General features: G+C 25.4%; 2 protein-coding genes across 2 annotated transcripts; one reads left to right on the top strand and one right to left on the bottom strand.

The window, feature by feature from the left end:
• Positions 1 to 1608: 1608 nt before the first annotated feature.
• LOC107167927 (selenoprotein F) lies at positions 1609 to 6918 on the bottom strand. The gene is made up of 5 exons (XM_089227337.1): positions 6638 to 6918; positions 6436 to 6554; positions 5270 to 5382; positions 3764 to 3873; positions 1609 to 1921 (listed from the first exon to the last, which is right to left on the bottom strand). The coding sequence occupies exons 1-5, from the start codon at positions 6677 to 6679 to the stop codon at positions 1823 to 1825; spliced, it is 483 nt and encodes a 160-aa protein (XP_089083463.1). The 5' UTR covers positions 6680 to 6918; the 3' UTR covers positions 1609 to 1822.
• Positions 6919 to 8063: 1145 nt separating this feature from the next.
• Positions 8064 to 11397, top strand: LOC107167928 (ubiquitin-ribosomal protein eS31 fusion protein). The gene is made up of 4 exons (XM_015517144.2): positions 8064 to 8222; positions 8414 to 8520; positions 10565 to 10782; positions 10934 to 11397. Exons 2-4 carry the CDS (start codon positions 8418 to 8420, stop codon positions 11063 to 11065), a joined length of 453 nt encoding a protein of 150 aa, XP_015372630.1. The 5' UTR covers positions 8064 to 8222; positions 8414 to 8417; the 3' UTR covers positions 11066 to 11397.
• The last annotated feature ends 13405 nt before the right edge of the window (positions 11398 to 24802 follow it).

Genomic DNA, 24802 nt, shown 5'->3' with positions numbered 1-24802 from the left:
ACGATTTTTTTTTATAAGCATTTAAAATTCAAATTTTGACTAAATACGTAAAAATTACGGCAATGTTCAAATTATCTTAGATAGAAATTCATAAAAGTTTTTCTTTTTAAATCTAAGATTTGAAAATTTAATACAAGGCTCCTATCATGTTTTTACAATAGCAGTTGAAAAATAAAATAAATATATAGCCACAAAATTTTTTTTTAAAGCATTCAAAGTTCGAATTTTGCCAAAATACGTAAAAATCACGCAAATTCGCAAATTATTTTAAACTAGAAATTCATAAAGTATTTTCCTTTTATATCTAAGATTTGAAAATTTAATACAAGGCGCCTAACATATTTTTACAATAGCAGTTGAAAAATAAAAGAAATATATAGTCACACATTTTTTTTATAAGCATTTATAGTTCAAATTTTGACTAAATACATAAAAATTACGGCAATGTTCAAATCATCTTAGATCGAAATTCATAAAAAATTTTCCTTTTATACCTAAGATTTGAAAATTTAATACAAGGCTCCTAAAATATTTTTACAATAGCAGTTGAAAAATACAAGAAATGTATAGTCACATTTTTTTTTACAAGCATTTAAATTTAAATTTTGACAACATATACGTAAAAATCACGTAAATTCGCAAATTATTATAAGCTAGAAATCCACAAAAAATTTTCTTTTTAAATGTTAGATTTGAAAATTTTTAATAATCTATAATATATCTTAGACAGATAAACCGTCTCCGTTCATAATCGTTTTCGTATACAATGATACCTATCATTGCATTCAAATTTAACCTACCCTAGTCAGAGGTCCACCCCACTCTCTATGTACAGCAGAGCGATACCCACTTACCCGCTTTTTTTTTTATATATAATAAAATAAGACAGGATATTTTCTTAGGAAAAGTTCATGAATGACACAAATTGGATTTTAGAATGTAGAATTTAATTTTAGTGGAGGCCGCTTTAAAATTGCATATAAGGGTCGCATGCGTCCGATGACTACGTAATGGACAGAGGGGACCGCTAACCTATAAAGGTATAAACTGGGCAAGTGGCATTACCAATTCTAAATGGACTTTATTGCTTTTTATCAATGTTATATTTTAAAATAATCTGTATAGATAAAAGTATAAAAGTGTATACAGCTTTGTAATTTAATGTTTTTTTTTTTTTTTTTTTATTAAAGAAATAACCCTCGGCAACTTGGCCATTGGGATAAGATACATTTTTTTTTTTTTGAAAGGTGTTAATTTATTGTTGTTTACCTCGTTAGTTCGTTACAATAACCTATCATTTTGATTTCATAACATTTTTGTATGTTGTTTCTTGTCTTTGTGATAATAACGTATGGTTATAATATTTAGTCGACATAATTGAATTTCTATTTAATTATTGAGCAGACGCCAACACCGTTGAGGTGATATGAATCACAGTGGTAGGTACAATTATTATCACATTGTTGTTACTATTTTAATCTATGAACGTTTGTATAATATTTCATACATTATAATTTAGATTATGTATTTATGTTAATAATACATCGCGTTCACACTCTCTCCGTAGTTCGTACACTTACAAAACAATAATATCAACAACAATAATAATTCACTGTAGCAAAGTACATGAAGTTATATTATTCCGTATCCATAAAATAACTGTAATTCTCGTAAAGAGATATCTCACTGCACAAGTGCAGCCAAATTCGTATGTATATAATTATGACGCTCAGACTCGAATATTATTAACATTATACAATTTTTGTTGACTGTTATAGTAGGTATGTATAAAAAAAAAGTGTCCAAAAATTATTTTAATCGTTTACACTAGGTTTGACCGGTAATCATCTTCGATGCGTTCTAAATGAGTGCTCAAAAATTCATCCACTGTATCGGTGTCCCATCGTTCGATTGCCAAAACCTATAAATTAAACATTGTGCTAGTACAGGTACTTTCATAAAAATACGTTAATCAGTGTCAGCCTGACAATTAAAGGGCCCAGGATGCATTTCTTCAGAAGGGCCCCAAAAATGTTATTTCATAAAGTGATAAAAAAAAAATGCTTAAAAGTAATTAAATATTATATTTTAACGTTTTTAGTAATATCGGGACCTCTCGACACAAATACGTCCATGTGGTTTAGTGTAGTGATGCCCATTCACAAAAAGGTAAAATTATTACACGACATTACGATTTTTATTAATTTATTATGAATTATTTTAAACATTCTAAAAATATAAAGATAATAGTGATAATACCAAAAATAATAATAAAAATAAAAAACATGTAAAAATGTTTTACACTTATTTTTAATGTGAAATTTGAGCTTGTGTTTCGTTTACTAATAGCGAAAAGTCTGATAAGAATTTTGTAGTTCCAACCCTCAAAATTAAATGAAAGTGTTCATCCATAAGTTACGATCTAAGAACTGATTTTATTTGTTTCATCGCTGAAAATTATGTTCATATATATACGTCGAGCAAAATACAGTTATTATTTTCATCATAATGTAGCTCAAAGCAGGGAAATCTTCGAGTGTAAGTTTTAAATAAAATTTTTTTTTATTTTTTGAAATTGATCACAGTAAAATGAATATGTTTTCAATTCAATAAGTTTAATTTGAAAAGAAATGTTGACATCAATTTCATCAATATTGAATGGGTTTTCAAATAAACGCAACGATTTTTCGTGTAATTTAACATCCGAAAATAGAAATGGAATTTTGGTTTGCAATTTGTTTAACATTAATTATTAATTATTTTTTAACTATTAATTATTATTATTATTATTATTTATTTGTTTAACTTGTTTACCTATCTATAAATCGATTTATTGAACATTATAATTTTGTTTTATTCTTAAATATTTGGCTGTTCTCAAAATTACTGAAATCACTGTGCAATATGGTAATATTTATGTGTTACAAAATAATATTATTAAGTTTTAATGATTTTAAGAGGATGTCAACACACTATTTGTTTTCTCTCTCTGGCCCACGCTCAACATAGACAAACCGCAATAACATAGAGTTGTTTTTCTATATTTTTAGATTATCTTAGAGTAAATCACCCATTACAAAATAAAAAATAGAGAATAATATTATTGAGGGAATGATATATCAATATATCAATTTGTCTAAACATTGTTTCAAAACAATTTAAATACCATTTAAATTTACAAAATTTTTTTTTTTAAGTCGAATACAAAATCAAATAACAAAAATATGATATAAATATGTCATTTTTTCAAAAATATTATTATCTATCTTTTTTGTAATGGATGATTTTACTCAGGGGCGTCATTTCACATTTTTTCATGGGATGCAAAACCAATATTAAAGGTTAGCGAGCATGATTGTGTACCATTTTATTATTTGTTTCACAGAGTATATAATATTATAAATTATAATAATCTGGATAAATTATACATGTGATCAATATTATATTATTATTATGTTATATTTTTATACGTAGTGGTGCTCCACAAAATATTGTGATAAATCAAAAAAAAAATACCAACATTATTGTTATTTGTTTTATACTATGATTCTATGAAAGGATCTACACAAAAGTGTGTTAAAAAAAAATTCATGGGATGCATTTGCACACCCCTGCATCCCGCAAATAACGTCACTGATTTTACTTTAAGATTTCTTAAAAACACAGGAAAAACGATTCTACGTAAATGCGTTTTGTTTAAGTTGAGTGTGGACCAGAGAGAGAAAACAAAGTGTGTGCTGATATCCTCTTAAAGATTTTATACCTCTTGCACATTTCCATTGCTGTCCATGAGTTTAATTAGTGGATCCAATCCACGTACATATCTGATTGTTAAGTTAGGGTACTTGTTGGGACGATCACTTTTTATAAATGCTAAAACAATAAAAATTACAAATTTATATCATTTTTACGGTAAGTGCTTCATTATTATTATATAGTAATTAATTATTTACATTGTATAACATTTGAAAATAAGCCATCAATAAAAATCTTGTTATTAAAAAAAATGTCTTATTTTTGTTGTTCTACTTATATATAAAATAACTAAGAAGTAAGAGTTTACATTTTAAACTATGATCATTTTATACTTGAATACAATACAATTAAATTATTATTGCTAAAAGATGCGAATCATGGCAGTGCTGCACATGGCACACAAAAGTGTTATGGACAGCAACCACAAAACTAAGCTGTTAGACCACCCCTCAAAAAAAATAAAAAATATGTTTAAAAATTATTGATCATATTTCAACAAAGCTCCCACTTCCATTTTTTGGAAAGAAAGATTTAAGCAACCCTAAAATTCAATCATATCCTTTACTATGTAACTACAATCAACAAAGAACAAGTCATGAAAACTTAACAATGAGAATATGAGCCTAACGATAAATTGAAAATATAACAATAGAGACTTCAAACATTATGCTGTACAAGCATTACAAAATGATAGGTATAAATGTATAATGATATATGACACAGAATTAAATATTAATTGTTATAATATGGCAATATCATAAAAGACACATAATAGTATAGACCTAAAGCTCATATTTCATAAATAACACAAAAATTTAAAATTATAACTCAAAATATGAGGAGTATATTACCTAGTGAGAATGAATTTATATATTTTTTTTTTGATAGAAACGCGTGTCATATCATAATCGTCTCATAATAATTGTTGTGTATTAAAATAAAGTTTCACATTCACATCAACTAACTTTTTTTGATTTCCTTACCTACATCTTTACAAAAACAATAATTGTTCATTCTCTTAAAAATATATGTCAAAGTAGTTTCATTTCATCACTAGTCCAGTATATTGGTCTAAGCATATGATTAGGTCATCAGTAAAGTAAAACATATTACATTACATATTTTGGAATATTTTTAACTAAATTTTTTTTAAGATTTACCACTTGAAATCCTATCATATTCACTAGTTTTTCTAAGAGATTAATGATGACATAAAATGATTTTGTTTTATAATTACAACCATGCAACATATCAAAATATGTTTTCTTTTAATTTAATTGTGGATGGTTAAGCAAAGAAAATGTTATTGTATGGAGATATCATGCCTTATGAGTTATGACTTTTTACCAATTAATCTGATGGTGATTATTTAATAGTTAACATAAAAAACTTTTAAATTCTTACCCAATATATTTGAAACTCTAAATGAGTAGATTAATTGCGATATTAAATAAAAATATTTACAGTTTATATAATAAACTATACCAATTTAAAATAAAATTTGATCATATACCTTGAATCTGAGGATAAGCACCAAATTTACAAGTACAGACTTCCAATCTGGCTTTTGCATATACTTTAATAGATTTTTCTTCATCAATTTGACAACAGTTAATGCAGTGTTCTCTGTAATAAAATAAAATAATTTAAATTTATTTTATACTTGAATCTAATTTTAATGAAAATATTCTCATGTTCTGTTTCTATACTCTGTTAAAATGTTAATTAAAAAATTAGGGTATATCAGTGTATTGTGTTGTTTTTTCCTAATAAACACACAACATAACCTGTCCAGTTATCTTGACACTTGGCCACAGTTACAAAACTATATGATATTTTTTTATATATAAATGGTTTAGGGTCAGTTTTTAAAAATCTTAGTAATTGCTGAGTAAAAAATGAACTGTGTGAGTTATAAATATGTTATTTTCAATATTAGAGTAAATTAATTTAGCATAAAAATTGAATGTTCCTATAACTACTATCTAAGTATGATTTATCTGACCTTTTGATTTTAAAACAAGTTATGAGCATTTTATAAAATTATTCTAATTTTTTCATGAAATTTGACAAATGTGATTACAACATCCACTAAATTTTTAAAACAATTACAATGCTAATTAATGTTATTGCAATAAGATAAAAAATTCATAATATTTTTTATAATTTTTAATAATCTTATCCGTTTCAAAATCATAGAAGTAGTGTAGTTTTTTGTAGTAATTAAGGTTAGTTAGTAAACAGAAACTACTTTTAGTTGTAATTATTACTATTTTTATTTTTTTAAGTATAAATGTATAATTTTTTCTTTTACATAATATACAATTTCACGTTTAAAATCATTTTATCTTTTTAAAGTAAACATTTTTCAACAACTGAAAGGTTACACTAATTTGAGATTTAATTTTAAATTAAATGTTGGTTATATTTTAAGTGACAAATACCTATCATTCAGTTTAATTCCTAGATTATGATAACAAATTGCTCTGCATTTATATTTTATTTTTGTGATAACGATTTTAATTACAACATTTCAGTACTACAAACATGTTTTGTACACTACTACAAATTATTTAACCTAATGAATTTTACATAATAATACTAGTTTACATTGTTTTAAATTTAAATACATATTAAAAACTGGAAAATGTAACTATAGTTTTAAAATAATATTTATACCTTAATGACGTCAACTGAAACTTTTTAAGTTGATCACAAGATGAACACAAAAGATTTGCTTTATTAAAACCCAATAATGAACATTCATTAGTTGTATAATCTCCATTGCATCCGTTCCCCTGTCATAAACATGCATTTATTATGATTAGTTATTTAACACAATTATAATTTGAAAAAAAAATATTCAGGTGATAGCACATACTAATAACATCAATAGTGGAATTATTAAAAATTTGTTCTGCATTTTGGAGGGAGCTTTTAAGTAAATATTAAATATTTTGAAACAAATTAAAAACAAGAATGAAACAAAATTGACTTAGAAATTAATATTTATCCGTTTCAACTACCTATTATACTATACAATTTTTTTATGAATTCGAAATTTTGAGCCAATTCGTATTTAATTTATTTATCAATATAATTCATAATAAAAATATATTATTTTAAAAAATCAGAATTTGTATTAGATGTGTAATTAAATTGATTTCTATATTTTGTTTACGTTTTGGTTATCATTTTCTACCAGAGCCGGACTTATCATCAATCGTGTCGTGTGCATTTTGTTCGTATTCTGATTGGCTACAGTAAATTATTGTGATTTGTGACCCATGTTAAACGTTAAACCTGGGACATTCCAATTTCCAAGTAATTTCCAGTTGGGTACTGAATAGATTTTATCATGGGCAAAACTTGCTCGAATTCAGCTTTTGAACATAATACAATTATGGGCGAGGGCGACATACGTTCGTAGCACTGCGTAACCAAGATTTAAGATATATATATAGTTATATAATATAACTATATAAGTATAATATATTATATTAATTTGTGAGTGTGGCTGTATCGTTAATATTTTACCATCATCAATATTCTGAACTAAAAGGGAAAATCAATAATCTCGCCATTTAAGATCTTCCATACTGAGTCGTTAGTCGTTATGAAGTATTGTTTAAATATTGTAGTAAAACTAGTAGAATAATAAATAATGAATATTTCAATATTAAATAATTATAACACAATTAAGTATTAATATACAATATAGCAATACAATAATTTAACACATTTATCATTAAATATTATGTATTTTTCAATTATCGTCTATAGACAGTTATATTTTACTAAAGTTTAAAAAAAATAACACCTATGATATAAAAAAAAAAATTCTTTAGTAATATAATATTATAATGTATAACGTGTATCGTATTGAGATTTCAGTTACAATAATAATTAACATGATAAATTAATAGTATAAGTATAATAATTTTATCATTATAATTAATAATATTATATCCCCATAAAATTCATTTTCAAAAATCCCTCCAATATAATTGCAAGCCTGAAACCATAAATTGAATGTACATATTCTGTACAGTAGTCCCAGAAGACGAAAAATTTTAATAGTTATTATCTAATTAATAGGAAAATGAAAATGAAATTAATTAGTTAATAGCATGATTGGGATATTTAATAATTAGCCATTTACCAGTATACTATTTTGTCAATGTGTAAGAATTACAAACGTTACTGATCAAAACAAAATAATAAAAACATCAAAATTTAAATTATAAGATCTTTGATAAATAACCTCAAACATTTAGTAATTCCCTTGGACCCCTCAGCGTCACGCACACTGTAAGTTTAATGATAAGAATTATCAAGCTCAATGCATACATTGATATTTTATGTGCGTGTTGGTTATTATTCTTCTTTCTTTTCTTAAGTTTCCATTTTAAGTGGAATTTTCGGACCGTTGGAATATTTACATAACTTGGCGGATAGAAGTAAAGGTAATTTTTTTTTACTCCAACTATATGTTGATTATTAATTTTAATATATACATCATGTACTTTTCGAACACATATTGAATTATTGAATTTTAAACACAAAACTACAACCACGTGGCTTATTTTATTTCAAACTCGTTTATTACGAGCAAAAATCTTATTATTTGTTAATATATTTATTAATTGATTTTTAGCAAAATGCAGATCTTCGTGAAGACGTTGACTGGGAAAACGATCACTCTCGAAGTAGAGTCGTCGGATTCAATTGAAAATGTGAAATCTAAAATTCAAGATAAAGAAGGTAAATACTACAGTGTTATACAATAAGTATATACTTTTACATTATGATCCCAGTATTAATCAAATTCGATTGCTCAAAATGTATCTCCTCACCATGCAATTTTTCTACTTACGGTGGCGATTGTAATACCACTGGTTATGATGTATAAAATTTAATTTGATTAAGAATACTTGGTGTATGTCTGTTGTGGTTTCTGATACTTATTTGCTTGTATACTATTTTATTGTTATTGATGCTAAACCAATGCTGTTTTAATATCAAAAATGTAGTATTTAAAATTGATCCTGTTGAAACAACAATGTTATTTGTTAGAGAAAGAAGTGAACAACTCAACATGTGGGTTTTGCGTCACATAACAAATAATGATTGTATTATGTCATTATTTACATAGACTTTTATTTCCATTGATTAATTGACACAGTTAATTTTTCTATCTACCATTAGGCTCTAGTAATATCTGTTTAAAGTTATTTTTAAAAGATAGTGCTGAATTTATGAATAATCTCAAAATTAATATTTTGTATGTTTGGCACAGCCTGCTTTTGTCATCTTAAAATACATTTTAATATTACCTATTTGATTTTATAAATAATTTTAACCTTTTTTGTATATCTGTACAATATCGTATTATTTTGTTGTTATATGATAAGATAAAAATAAGCAATGAGCTTATTATACTATTATCTCTAATGGGATAATTAGAAGTGGAGAAAGAACAAATTTGAATGAATGGTGGCAAGTTCATAATACATGGGGCCACTTATGATATACATTTTTAATAGGGTTTTTACCGAATTTCTAGAAATAATGTTTTCAGTGTTAACATTTGTTTTTGTTGACTTTTAATGAGTTTTTATGTCACAAGTTACAAGTTAGTAACTATAAACATAATATAATTAGTACAAATTATACATTTGATCATTATTGTACATACATTCAGGTTTATTTGATTGTAGATATTTTAAACCCCAACTATTAATTATCATAATCTTGTTAAAGTTTTATCAATCTAATAAAAAAAAACAACCCCATTTTCATATTTCCAACAATTTATTGAGAAGAATTTATGTAATATAATTAGTTCCTGAACTCTAACACTGATGCAATGTTTCATTTCATGACATTCTCCAAAAATTGATTTTTGTAGGATTTTTACTCAATTTTATCATCAACAGTTGTTATTACCACTTAACTATAGTTATTACAGAGGTGATAACATTTGTATTATTGTTATTATACAGAGTGTCCCGCGAGGATTTACCCATTGCGATATCTAACGAAATTATGGAGATATAAATTCTGGTTTTATATTAAGATTCACAGGGATAAGAACTACAATCATTTCATTTTTAAATTTATTTTAATGTTTGGGTAAAAAAGTTAAAAAATATATTTTTTTATTTAATTATTTCCAAAAAAATTAAAGATAGGTAGCAATTTTGAAAAGTTTATTTTTCTGAAAATATTGACATTTCAAAATTTTATTTTCATTAATTTCCTGATTTTTAATATTTTTTCTAGTTTTGAAGAAATAAAATATGATTATAAATTTATAACTTTTAGGTACACAGAAAGTATTTGGCCGGCTGTATGGGAATGCGCGTGGCATGGCGGGTCATATGTTTGATAACATTACGGTGTTAAATAATTCGCAATTTTTCTCAGAACTAAAAAAAAATATTAAAAATCAAGAAAATAATGAAAATAAAATGTTGAAACTTCAATATTTTCAGAAAAATAAACTCAACAAAATTGCTATCTTTAATTTTTTTTTGAAATAATTAAATAAAAAAATATATTTTTAACTTTTTTACCAAAACATTATAATAAATTAAAATATGAAATAATTGTAGTTCTTATCCCTGTGAGTCTTATTACAAAACCAGAATTTCTATATCACTATTATTTCAGGAGGTATCGCAATGGGTAAATCCTCACAGGACACCCTGTATATATATGTCTTGTATTGTTGCAAATAATTTAAATACTTTTCGTGGACCAAATATATTATTTTATCATAAGTTAATTCAAAAAATTATTTTAGGTATTCCACCTGATCAGCAACGTTTGATATTTGCTGGCAAACAACTTGAAGATGGGCGTACTCTGTCAGATTACAACATTCAAAAAGAATCTACCCTCCACTTGGTTCTTAGACTGAGAGGTGGTGCTAAGAAACGTAAGAAGAAGAATTATTCTACACCCAAAAAGATCAAGCACAAGAAAAGGAAGATTAAGTTGGCTGTGTTAAAATTTTACAAAGTACAAAAAGTTTTTATAAATACATAATACAAATATTTTAATAATACAATTAACTCAAGGGGAAAAAAAGATAAAGTTGTAAAGTTTTTGGAGTTATTATAACTCGAGTATTTTAATTTTAATCTAATATTTAATTTTTATCCTTTTATAGGTTGACGAAAATGGTAAGGTTATCCGTTTGAAGAAAGAATGTACTTCTGAAAACTGTGGTCCAGGAGTGTTCATGGCTGACATGCCAAACAGGCATTATTGTGGCAAATGTTCTGCTACTGTTCCAAAGTAGAGATGACCTTTATATATTTTAAATACATAATATAAAATTTAAAAAAAAATTGCTTAATATTTATTACCTATTCTGAATACAATTCTTTATCCTTATAATAATTTATAAATTAGATTTTTATTATATAACTGATTACTGAGGCTTTACAGTCATAACTCTTATTTTTCTTAGTAATAAAATGTAAGTACATTGTAAAATGTATCTTAATATCTTAAGTGTACTAAAACATTAAATAAAAACTTACTACATCAATAGAATTTCAACTAATAATATTTTGATAATTTTGTTCTTAAATTATTATTTATTATTAAATTTATTCCATATGAATCGTATTTGTAATTTTTGCATATTTTTCATTGACTTAACTTAAAATATTTGACACCTAGTAAAATGTTAAAAATTTATATTATTAAATAAGAGATTGTACGATTATTAACTATTTCACTATAAATATGCTTTTGAAACATTACTCTATTAACATAGATCCTCCTTAGTGATAATGCATTCGTTTTTGTTAGTGGTAAATACTAAAATGTATGTTCTATCATTATTTAAACTAAGTGTTTGATCTACTGTTAGAATAGGTACAAAACTATAGCCCCTGTCTAACATAAGTTAAACTTATAAATTTAAAAAAAAAATACGGTTTATATTCTAAGTAATTGATCCACATTATCTTCCCAAATAAGAATCTGCTTAAGACTTAATCTCCGAAGCACTCTAACCACTTAATATTATAATGGATTCACAGTTGGCATATTTTCACTGTGGAATACTATCTTTCAAACTACATGCAACCAGTTATATATTCATAACTATGATTTATTGTCACAAATGCATTATAAAATCATTATACAGATTAACCTATATTCATGTAAAAAATTTAATAAAATGAAACTGAAAAAAAAATATATATGATATATTTTTAAAAACAAACAAGCGTTGTTGACACATAGGTATTATATACCCAACTGAGAAATGCATAAAATACGCAAATCAACTAGACAGCAGCTTGGCTCGAGTTATTTTTTACTCATTAGATACACTGCTGGCCACTTGAGAATAATAATAATAATAATAATAATAATTTTAGTAAAATATAGTGTTATCATAAACAGTTCACCTATATAACCCGTAAAATTCAACAATTATTTTAATTTTATTCGAAACAGAAAGTTTCCAGATTACTTTCCCTTTCATAAACTACTTAAAGTAGGTATGGGTTTAGAATATCTAGTCTAGGCCTAAAATAGAAGTAGGTAGGTACCTACATTTCTGTACACTTTTATAGTAGTGATTTTAGCATTGATTAATTATTAATGATCATCATTGAATATTCATATTTTTATTTTTATTCAATATTTTTAAAATTAAATGTTTTGAATTTCGTGTTATTATTATGATCAATAATCATACATTAAACATTAAAAAAATATCTGGGGGGTACAACCTCTCCTGGATCTCCACCAACTCAATACATTGGTAAAATCAAAACTTACCTATGCTACTTACTTTTGAAGTTTTTAAACCTATACCTTGAAAATAACATTTTAAAAATTAATCTAAAATTTGATTTAAAAATAGTTGAAAATCAATTTTTAATATTTTTATGATTCATCTATGTACAGTTTTAGATTTAAAAGTTTTTAGTAAAGTCTATCTCTGGCTTAGTTGCAGAATTCACACATTTTGAAAGAAAAAAAGGTAATAGAAAGACCTGACACCTGAACAACTAAATTATGCTAGTAAAATGTATGAAAAAAATGTTTAATATTATATGATAAATAAATAATTTAAAAAATATACTCAGCAAACATAAATGTCAGCAAGTTCTAAAAAATCATATTTTTAAAAAAGTTATTACATTCTAAATTAATTTAACAAAAACATATTGAATTTTAAAAAAATTCTAAAAAATAAACCACTTGACTCAGATAAATATTTTTACCATCAAAATTGTTCTTGTAATCAGATTCACAAATGAGGCAATTTTGAATTTATCCAATTTTTTTTTTTATTAAATTAAAATTATTTTATTTTAAGTTCTAAAAATTAAACAAAAAAAATGTATTATACATGTAGCACTAGGGTCACTTATTGAAAAAAAAAATAATAAAAATATTAATTTGAACAAAAGTCAGTTCTATCTATCACAGCTTGTGTACTGTACAGATTTATGATAACTTCAAAAAGCAGTTGATATACCTACTTATGATCACATTTATTTAAAACAACATCCTTATTTAAAAGTTCAAAAAAAATGTATTTTAATAAAAATATCCATGTGCCTACTTCAGACTTCTAAGTTTTAATGTTTAAACACCACCTTCATCAATAATCAAAAAAATAAAAGTAAAAAAAAAATAATTTAAACAATTATACCTAGGTTAATAAAATTATAAATAAGTATATGGATATTCATAATTTGAATTATAAATTATTTCGATGTAATTCTTTTATCACATTTCATTATTTCATAGAACAAATTGAATACACGCACCTCTTTAATATAAAAGTTGAATTATATATCTATGGATTTATCATATTGATTTAAAACATAATCTGTGGTGATTGCCAAAGTCGTTGCAGAAGACGCAGTCGATTAAAGATTCGATTATTTCAATTAGCTACCTATCAAAGCAGACATGTATGAAGAACATAAGTAGGTACCTACTGCTTTCCCTATATATTATTTTTTCATAAATCATATTATTTTCACTCATTAATTCAGTAGTATAATCTGATTCGTTTTCACGTCATCATCGCGTCGGAGTGCATACGCATGTTACGGATTTCACCGAAGTCCAAAAAAATCGATTTAAAGTAAGTTGGTTTTCTGGTTTTCATACCTACCTATTCTTTACCTTTTGCGGCTAAAATTTATAAAAAAAATTGAAGTATATTTATAAAACAGTGATTTTCGCATTGGTAAATAATTTATGATCATCGTTTAACTTTCCTATTTCAATTTAATTTTTAAATCAATATTTTTTTATTTTCCTTCTTTTATATAAGCCATTAAAAAAAAAAATTAGGTATTCTAAATACAAAGTAAGATGCAACAAAAGCACTGTTCAATAAAATTTAAAAAATGGTTGAAATATTTCGAAAATTGTATTATGCATTGAAATTAATAATAGAGAAATATTATTATGAGCGACTGAGCTAGCTTGTATTACACAAGTACTAGATTTGTTTTTATTAATATCGATCGCTAAAAAGCTAATCAAATTTAAAATGTCAATAATATTGATTTTTACAAACTCGTTGGCGCCTGCCGCCTGGTATAGTCGTTACAGTAAATTATATGTATTTATTATGTAGTATATTAAACCTTTATGTTAACTCTAAAGATCAGAAATCACATTTATTTAAATTAACAAGTTTATTTGATAATTATAAAAGATATGCGTGTGATTCTAATATTGAAACACCACATAACATCAAAAATCAAATAAATAAATTTAAAAATAATTATTAAAAGAATACCAACTTTATAATATTATATGTAATAAAATTTAAAATGAAAGTTATAAATTAATTTGGTTATTATTAAATTCACATTTCATTATTTCAACGAAAAAACGGATGTCTTGGATATAAAAGTTGTATTATAATATATATCTTTAGATTTATCATGTTGATGTAATACAATACAAATAAATATTTAATGCCATGAAAAATATGCTACCCAAGTGTCGTAAATGGATGTTTTATTCTTGAAATGTATGAAATTCAAACGCCACGCGCCGTCTTTTTTCCGGACGACAGGCACACCCACGCACCTACAATATAAATAGTTTAATTATAAATTAATTACCTAGAGGCTAGGATAGACATTTCGGTTCAATTAATAAAATTAATACATTTCATAACTGATATGTCATAACTCTTCATATATAATACAATTTAATTTTAAAACTGGTAATTTTTTCCAAACCAACATTAAAAGTTATGGAAAACTATTAATTTAGTACCTACAACATTTATTTTATTGTTAAATAAGGGGTATATAATAATTATATGGTACCTATAACTTTGTGCAACTAAAAAAACATTGGAATTATTTATTATTATTAAATAATAATTTGAAATAATATTTATAAAATAGTGAAATAAAATCAATTCTCCAACTAATAAACAATTATAATAAATCCTTCAATTATGAAAATAAAAATGAACCGGTAGGTATTCGTGTTCTAGTAGATAATTAATTTGTCGTGGCTAGTGAAAAAATATTATATTCGTATAAAAATAATAAGGTCTTGAATAAAATATTTAAAACATAAATTAACGCATAACATCTAGTTGGGCAAGATGAGAATTAAACATTAAACGGGTTATATTAGCTATATATCGTCTGTAATGACTAATAGTGTATAGGCCATAAATATTGTTATTTGTTGCACATTTTATTGAAATTTCAGAGATGGTATTCGTCAATGTAAATTTGCCAACTGCCAAGCTGTATAATTATGGCGTATATCCTGTGTGATATGTGTTAACAATGTTTTGAAAATGAAGTTTTATAGAAAATATTAATGCAGTCCTATATGGATAAGTAATTTTCTATTTGTCAATAGGTATAGGTTTCTTTTTTATATTGTTAATTGATTAGGGGATACATTGCCTGTTGATTTTCAATCAATTTTTTTGTAGCCAATGTTATACCACTATTTTGGTTATCAATAAATTCATGATAAAAATTACGAATTTGATCAGGTATATTATTTTTATCATTTTATTTTTAAAAATAATTTCTTCAATGATATTTAAACATTTTCACCGATTATCAGGTACGATGACCTGTATGGACTATTGTCACTGGGAGTGTGTGAGGGGTGGAGGGATAGGTAGAGGAAGAGGGAGTGAGAGAGTGAGAGAGATCGGGAGAGTGGTGTGAGAGGGATAGGGAGAGAGATAGATAGATAGGGCGATTTCATGGTGAGAAAGTGGGGGAGTGATAGAAAGAGGAGAGAGAGTAATAGTGGTGAGTGGGTGTGGGAGAAGGGGGTATAGTTAGGTAGAATAGTTATTTTAACAATCTCGAATACGTAGGAAAGAATCTTGAAATGCAAAGGTCACTCGACCCTTTAGCTTAAACTACCAAGTTAATAGGTTTGGAAAATTCGACTTATTGAAAGAATAAAAAGAGAAGGTTGGTTAGTTCGGATAAGAAGATGTTAGTGCTTGATGTACTGATATACTCTTAAGTGTTATCAAATTGAAATAGCTCTTGACTGTTGATTGTTTATATTATTACAGTCTAGTATAAGATACTTTTCATAAAAATATTCTATCTATCTAATCAATATCAAGTGGCTAATCATTGATTATAATTCAAAACAAAAAAAATATATTATATAAATTTTCATTCTCAAAATATTCATTTGAGGACTTTGAATTAAAATGTATTTGAATACTTAATAGTTTTAGGTATGAAATCAATATCTTTAAAAATAATTTACTATAAAACACTAAATAAAAAATAAAATACTACTTGTCTTTAAGTCAATAAGCTTATTTTTATGTATCAAAGTAACAAATAATAAGACAAATTAAAAAAAAAAAATATTCTAAACTGATAATGACTATAAAATTATCAAATGCTTTTGAACAACAAGATCAAAAGACTATAACATTATGCACGAAATTGAATAATTTATTATTATTTTAATAATATAGGTAATACGTACTTGTTTGAAAAAAATTTAAAAATAGTTATTCATTATAATTATCATGGCCTTATTTTTAATAATATTATGCTACCTATGGCTTCGAAAATAAATAAATAATAAGTGTAATTTTATTATATAAATTAACCACCATCTTCATATAGTTTTTTATTATTATTATTTTATTAGTATTTGTTATAAGTATTATCAATTTCAGATATTTTTAAGTTTTTATAAAAATGATAATAAGTACCTATCTGGAATAACTTTTTCTTTGCGCAATAAAATTAAATATTTTTTATTTGTAAGATTCCAGGCTTTTCAATAAATGCAAATTTCATATGTAATATATGTTTGATAATTTTATTTTTGAATTTCTATTTTTCTTTAAAACTATAATTTCTTGATAATTTGCTTGCCCATAAGTTGTTTAAATTGTTGTAAAAACAATTTATCAGGGAATTCTTTTTTAACTTTAATTAATTTAATGTCTCTCTATAAAACCATTTGACCGATATTATTTTTATTAATGTTGTTACAAAAATCTTTACTATGACACCTTGTTCTAGTTAAAATGTCATCAAATTCTGATTTTAGACCTTTCTTATGATGTTCCTGAGCTTTTATTTTCCTTCCAGTCCTTGTCTTTAATACTATCATCAAAATCTTCATTATCTAAATCTGTAAACAGAATACAAACTGTATTGTAACATAAAGTTCATATAAACACGAGATCATTGAGATCAACATAAAATTATTATTTATTATTAGAGTCAGTTATTTAATCACACTAAGTTTCCATTGGCACCTACTAGCTCAATGCAATTTTGTGAACTTTCATTTGAATTGTTTGAATGTGTCATGTGTAGTTTTCAATAGTAAATCGTCTAAAAAAATATTATAATAATATAGCTTTTAAAAATTTGCAACTGTGTAGCTGCTAAGTACCTACTTACTGTTCTCGTATTCATTTACTTATCACTGAAGATATAGTATTTAACCATCCAATATTACTTTATTTGTAATATTAAATTCTGCATTTTTAATAGCTGTTAATATTTTCATAGAACAATAACACAATTAAATTAAAATTTATGGTTGATAAGGTTTTGTACATTAAAAATTATCAGAAAATGATTAATAGAATGAATTACATTCGATATTTATTAGGGTATATAATATTATACAAAATATATACAATAAGCCAACAACTGACATAGATTAATATATTATTACTTATTTATACATTATATTTATAATTCATATTGCTTGAAAGTTAAACCATTTAAAATTAAATTAAACTTTTACAGATTTATAGGTAAACAATTTTATATATATATACCTATATATATATTTTTTTTATTGAGCATAATATTCACATCGACAACAAAGGCCATTAGTTACACTTATTTACAATAATGATATATTATAATATGTAGGTACTGATACAATGGTAAGTTATTTAATTAGGATAAAAAATTTTTTTTTATATAAGATTGAACAATTTTATTTTTCTTAAAAAATTAATTATGTCTAGGTTTTTTCATGAATAGATTATTTTATATTTTACGTAGGTACCTAATTCAATAATTTATTAAAACTGCATTTATTATTTATTTTCTAAAAAACCACAATATATCAAAAATTAATAAATAATAAATTAGAATAACATTTTTAAAAATTATCGAAGTAAAATAAATAAACATTAATACAAGTAGGTAATTATAATTAATCTTTACGTTATTAAAATAAAAACGAACCGGTAGGTATCCGAGTTTTAGTGGATAGCTTGTTGTGGTTAGTGAACTAGTGAAGAAATAATAAGATCTTGAATGAAATATTCAAAAAAAATAAATTAACACATTATAACTAGGTAGGGAAGATAAAAATTAAACATTAATCGGATTATTTTAGATAATATATAATACCTGTAATGCATAAAAGAAGCATGATCGTAATCAATAATCAAACAAAAATTGGCTAAGAAAAATAATATATTATATTATAATTTAAATTTAAAATTACAAATATTTTTTAGTTATTGTTGTATCACATTTAATTATTTAAATGAACATTATTCATAAACGTGAACCTCCTTGGTAATATAAGTTTAATTGAGATATTACACATCTTTGGATTTATCCTATTAGCGTAACATAATAATATATAATCTGTGGCAATTGTCTTTTCAGAATCAGAAGTGGAAGTCGATTAAAGATTCTAAAATTATAATTTCAATGAGCACTAGAGCAAACATGAACTAAAAATATTCTGTATTCCGTATAATTTTAATTTCATAATTAATAATATTTTCAGACTTCAATTAAGTATCTGATTCGTTCTTACGTCGGTATCGGAGTGTACCCATACACGTTTCGGATTTAACCAAAACCCCGAATAAGAGTCGATGTTTGAGGTAAGTTTATTTTCATATTCTATTGCGGTTTGAATCTTATGTTAGGCTTTAAATAAATATTTAACGTCACGAAAAATATTTCCAAGTTCCAAGTATCGTTGACGCATATTTTATTTCTAAACGCGAAATTAAGAAATACGCGAGATCGAATAATATAAACGCGCTGCGTCGTTTTTCAGGCTGTCGAACGTATAATAATTATAATTTCATAATTATAACCTGGGTATGTGTTTGTAATCGACATTTTTCAATTTTTGTTTAGTTAGTTAATTGTAATTCCGTTTTAACTGATAACTTCAGTATCCAAAACTCATAGGGATCAATTTTAATTCGTAAATGGTAATTTGTTCGAAATCCAACGTTAGAAGTCAGGAATTTAGAATAAAATACATTTTATTTCGATAAATTATGTATATTATTGATATTTATAGTTATTTATAACCTTTATTCTTTATACGTATATGATACACTATATATCTACCTAATACATACACACAGGAGTTATTATTTTCTTCAAAATTGTACAGTCATTATTTATTATGAAGTTACGTAAGGTTAGGTAAATAACCAAACTCTAATTTATTGCAATCGAATTTTTATTCATTTAATAAAACTCAATCTTTCAAAAATTATTATAGAATAATAATTATAATATTCATGAATTCTTGAAATAAAATAAATAAACAAACTAAAATAAGCAATAATAATTAAAGTTTTTATAAAAAATTATTAAAATAAAAATGAATCGGTACTAGAGTTTTAGTAGCCATACAGTAGGTATAATGTTTTTATAGCCATATAAAATTAATAAGTTCTTGAATAAAATAATAAAAACACATAATAAAATTAAACGGTCTGTTTAGCTATATATTATCTGTAATGATTAAAAAAAAGTGCGTAAGTGGATGTCGCTCTGCTGTACAGGTTAGGAGGCTGGGTGGACCTCTGACAAGGGTAGGTTAAATTTGAATGCAATGATAGGTATCATTGTATACGAAAAACGATTCTGAATGGAGATGATTTGTCAGTTTAGAATATATTATATTTAAATATTATCATATATTCTATTTTGAAACAAATATTTTATTTTTCAATTAAGACGCATTTTGCATAATGCATGGTTAATCAATTTTTCCAAAAACATTGCATGTAGTTATAATAATTCATAATACCTTGTATTATCATAGACATACATATACTTGGTTTGAGGATAAATCGTTATCATTACGTGATTTCATAAAAATTTAAAACTCAAACGCTCAAAACATTTTTCATATAATGACGCATCAAATTTTCCCTATAGCTATTTGAAACAAAACTTATGCAAAACTTAGTATTAAATTTTATAACCTTAGATATAAATACAAACAATATTATGAATTTTGAACTACAAAATAATTTGCAAATATTCACGGTTTTGACAAATTTTTGTCAATATTTGAAATTCATATGCTAATTAAAATTTAATTTGAATTTCCGGAAGATATTTTTTTTGTGATAAAGATTAACAAATTTGTAAGGAATCTTGTATAAAATTTTCAAATCTTAGATTTAAATTTTTATGAATTTCTAGCTTAAAACAATTTGCGAATTTTTGTGATTATTACGTATTTTGTCAAAATTCAAAATTTGAATACTTTTAAAAAAAATTGTGACTATGAATTTATTTTATTTTTCAACTGTTATTGTAACAATATGTTAATAGCCTTGTATTAAATTTTCAAGATTTTCTACCCAAAAAATAAATTTTTATCGATATTAATTTAAAAAAAAACTAATAATGATCGAAAATTGCATATACCTATGAATAGTTCAACTTAAGTCAAATTTTTTTGAAAATTTCATGGTGGATAGAATATACTTATATAAACATTCGGCGAAGATTTCATGTATCAATGGTCATTTGTTTTAAAGTTACATCAAAAATCAAAATCGATTTTTTCGAAAACTGATTGTGCGTAAAATTTTCCGTTTTCCCCTTAATTTTTAGTTTGTTTATCCCGATTATTTACAAAAATATTATGAATACTTTTGACCACCAATGTACCAACTAGATTCACTTTCTGATCGAATAACGTACTGAAGTAAAAAATCGAAGCACTTTTTCTGCCCCAAAACGTGATGACAGACACACAAAAAAAAATATATTCATGGTTTTGACGAATTTTTGTCAATATTTGAACTTCAAATGCTAATAAAATAAAAAAATATGCCTAGGGATTCTTATAATTTTTTAATCACTATAAGAATAACCTATAAGAAACTTTGTATTCAATTTTCAAGTTTTTTTATAGGGCCAAAAAAATTTTATCGACACTTCCAAAATAAATTTCCAGAAAAATCTAAAATTTCAGTGGTCTATAAATAACTCTAAAATTAAACTGTATATAGATTACACTAACATAAACAACATTTGTTGAAAATTTCAAGTATTTACAGTGATTAGTTTTTGAATTACAATCATATAAAAAATCGATTTTTTTGAAAACTGTTGGGAAATGTTTACTTTTGACCTCTATAATAGGGCATAGCCGTTTTCAACCAAAAACGTACCCTTCCCTTTTCGGCCGATTAACTTTTCAACCAAATTTAAAAAATACTGATTCCCTTTACGACCAAAAACAAAATTTTTGTAAAATTATGGCAATTCTATTAATTTATATAATTATGTAATTTTGATAAATTATTAAAAAAATAAGTTGGTACTGAATAGTACCAAGACATTTGAATTCGATTTGAAAAACCTTCAAAATTTAAATAAATGAAATAATAAGGATAATTTTTAGTGTGTGTGTAAAATTAGTATCGTTTTGTAAATAATGTTGTCGTGAATTGTTTTTTTACGAGTATTGTTATTTTATGCAACTTATAAAAAACTATATTATGTAGCAGCAATATTATTTTATTTTTTTAACATATATTATATTATACATTTTAGTTTTGGCCGAAAAGGGAATCAGTTTTTTATAAATTTGGTCGAAAAGTGAATCGGCCGAAAAGGGAAGGGTACGATTTTGGTCGAAAAGGGAATCGACCTTTTTTAAATTTGGTCGAAAACGGTCTCTCCCCTATAATGCACCAAGGATATTCACTTCTACATCGGAAAATTATTTCGACTAGTTATGCTGTACAGACCCACAAAAAAAAAAAAAAACACACACATCATTCTAAAATCAATACATTCATCACATCGTTCAGAATCTAAAATGAATAGGTCAGAAAATATTGTTGAATATTTTATTGAAATTTCAGAGATGGTATTCGTCAGTGAAGATTTGCCAACTAAATATCATATTCGTTGCGAAGCCTGTGTGAAATGAATTAACAATGTTTCGAAGATGAAGTTTTATAGTAGATTCAGATATTGGGTAAGTGATTTTCTATATTTCAGTAGGTTTTTTTTTTACTTTATTAATTTATTAATTGATCAGGGGATAGATTACTAGCAATTTTTAAATTATTCGTTTTGTAACCACTGGTATAACACTATTCAAGTTATCAATAAAATCATGATAAAAATTAGGAAATTGATCAGGTATATAATATTTAAAAATTTTTTTTTTAATAATTTCCTCAATGATATTTAAATATTTTCACCAATTATCAGGTACGATGACCTGTAGGTACTATAGGGACTGGGAGTTTGAGAGTGGGGGGCAGAGAAGGATAAAGATATAGGGGGGAGAGAGAGAGAGAGAGAGAGAGAGAGAGAGAGAGAGAGAGAGAGAGAGAGAGAGAGAGAGAGAGAGAGTGAGAAGTAGTGTAGAGAGGTGGTAGAGAAGCAGAAGAAAAATCGAGAGAAAAAGGGTGAGAAAGAAAAGGAGGGATAGTAAGAGAGATAGATAGTGTGAGGTAAGGTTAGATTAGGTTAGGTTAGGTAAGGTAGGTACTATAGTGACTTGTAAAGAGAGGGCGAGAGAAGGATAGTGTGAGAGGGAGTGAGAGAGGTAGATAGGATGAAGGATAAGGAGATAAAGTGAATGAGAGGGTGCTAGTGTGTGGAAAACGGGTAGAGGGGGAATGTCAGACGAGTGAGTGTGAGAGAGATAGGTGAGGGGGTTGGTGTGAAAGTGATAGGGTGAGAGAGAGGTAGTGTCAAAGGGAGATGATAAGGTTAGTAGGGGAACAGAACAAAAAGCGAGAGAGAATTGTGAGAGGTTGTGAGAGACCGTGAGACAGGTGAAGGGGAGGGCGTGATAGGGATAGGAAGAAAGAGGGGTAGTGGCAGAGAGAGAGGATTATGTTAGGTGGGGGAAGGGGAATAGTTAGGTAGAATAGTTATGTTAACAATTCTGAATATGTAGGAAAGGATCATAAATTGCAAAGGTCACTCGACCCTTTGAGTGATACTACCAGGTTAGGTAAGGTTTACAACCTTCGACTTATGGGATAGAATAAAAAGAGAAGGTTGGTTAGGTCGATTAAGAGGATGTCAGTGGGATTTTTTTTCTCCGATTCATGCGCAATATACCAAATTATCTGTTCACAATAATCTTAATAATTTCAAAAATTAGAGAAAAATGAATGGTTAGATTTTTATCTAGGCATATCATAGGCTTATTATATTTTAATTATTAAGTGAGTTATGAGTATTTTAAAGTATTCATAACTCGCTTCAAATATAGCCTATAAGATGCTCTAGGTACTAATCATAAGTATCTTAAAATTTTAAAAGAAGCCATTTCACTCTAATTTTAGAAATTATTATGATTATAGTGAACGTAATATTTGCTATGTTGTGCCTGGGTCAGAGTGAAAAAAGAAATGCACTGACATCCTCTAAGTGTTATCAAGTCAAAAATCTCTTGATTGTTGATTGTTTACATTATTATAAGTCTTGTAAAAAGTATGACTTTGTCATTATCATTACATATTTTGTTAACATATCACATCAATCAAATGAATATTATCTTTAAAATAACAAATTTTATTTTTATATACAAATTTACAATTTCATTAAACATATTATAGTTAATAGTCTTATTATGAAAAGTATTGTAATGCTCAATAAAAAAAGGTATCAGAGTTGTGGCTTGATAAGTAAAAAAAATTTTAATATTATAAATTCTCATTCAAAAAATATTCATCTTAGGACTTCAATTTCAAAATATAATATTTGAATACTTTTGTTTAATATTAATTTACAAGATTGCACTATGATTGTGATTAAAAAAATAAAATTGAAAGTAGGCATGATTGGAAGTAAAAGTTATAATTAATAACTGTAGAGCTAGGACTTTTATGTACTTACTAATAATTCATCAAATATATGTAGTTAGATATGCCTTAAAAAAAATTACATTCTTTTATTACACTAAAAAAATTACTTAATTAAATATTTTATGCATTTTATCATATGTTTATATATATATATATATATATACCGTGAGTCCCACAAAACAGGGTAGATACACTTTGTCACTCATTAGTTTTTAATTTTGGTTTTATCAAGGCATTTTGTTGTTGCGGTTGAATGTTGAAATGTTACGTCTTCTTTAAATTTATTATCTTTAGGGTTTTTTTTTTTTTTAAATTCATTTTCATGCTGTATATGCGAGATAAATTGAGTAAGATTCGTGAAGATGCCTTTTAATATTTGTATATTATGTTATTATTGTTGTCTATATTTATGATGAAGTTAGCATT

This window comes from Diuraphis noxia, unplaced genomic scaffold (assembly GCF_037042655.1).
Source record: "Diuraphis noxia isolate RWA-SAM2 unplaced genomic scaffold, SU_Dnox_SAM2 contig0004, whole genome shotgun sequence".
Classification (NCBI taxonomy): domain Eukaryota; kingdom Metazoa; phylum Arthropoda; class Insecta; order Hemiptera; family Aphididae; genus Diuraphis; species Diuraphis noxia.
This window is presented reverse-complemented; position numbering and strand designations above follow the sequence as displayed.

Bases quoted from the DNA above. Each gene is read 5' to 3' on its own strand.
- LOC107167928 (XM_015517144.2), top strand. From the start codon at position 8,418: ATGCAGATCTTCGTGAAGACGTTGACTGGGAAAACGATCACTCTCGAA. The intron at 8,521-10,564 runs GTAAATACTACA...AAATTATTTTAG, and splicing joins TAAAATTCAAGATAAAGAAG to GTATTCCACCTGATCAGCAA. The intron at 10,783-10,933 runs GTACAAAAAGTT...ATCCTTTTATAG, and splicing joins CTGTGTTAAAATTTTACAAA to GTTGACGAAAATGGTAAGGT.
- LOC107167927 (XM_089227337.1), bottom strand. From the start codon at position 6,679: ATGCAGAACAAATTTTTAATAATTCCACTATTGATGTTATTA. The intron at 6,555-6,637 runs GTATGTGCTATC...TGTTTATGACAG, and splicing joins TTCCACTATTGATGTTATTA to GGGAACGGATGCAATGGAGA. The intron at 5,383-6,435 runs GTATAAATATTA...ATTTTATTACAG, and splicing joins TTTCAGTTGACGTCATTAAG to AGAACACTGCATTAACTGTT.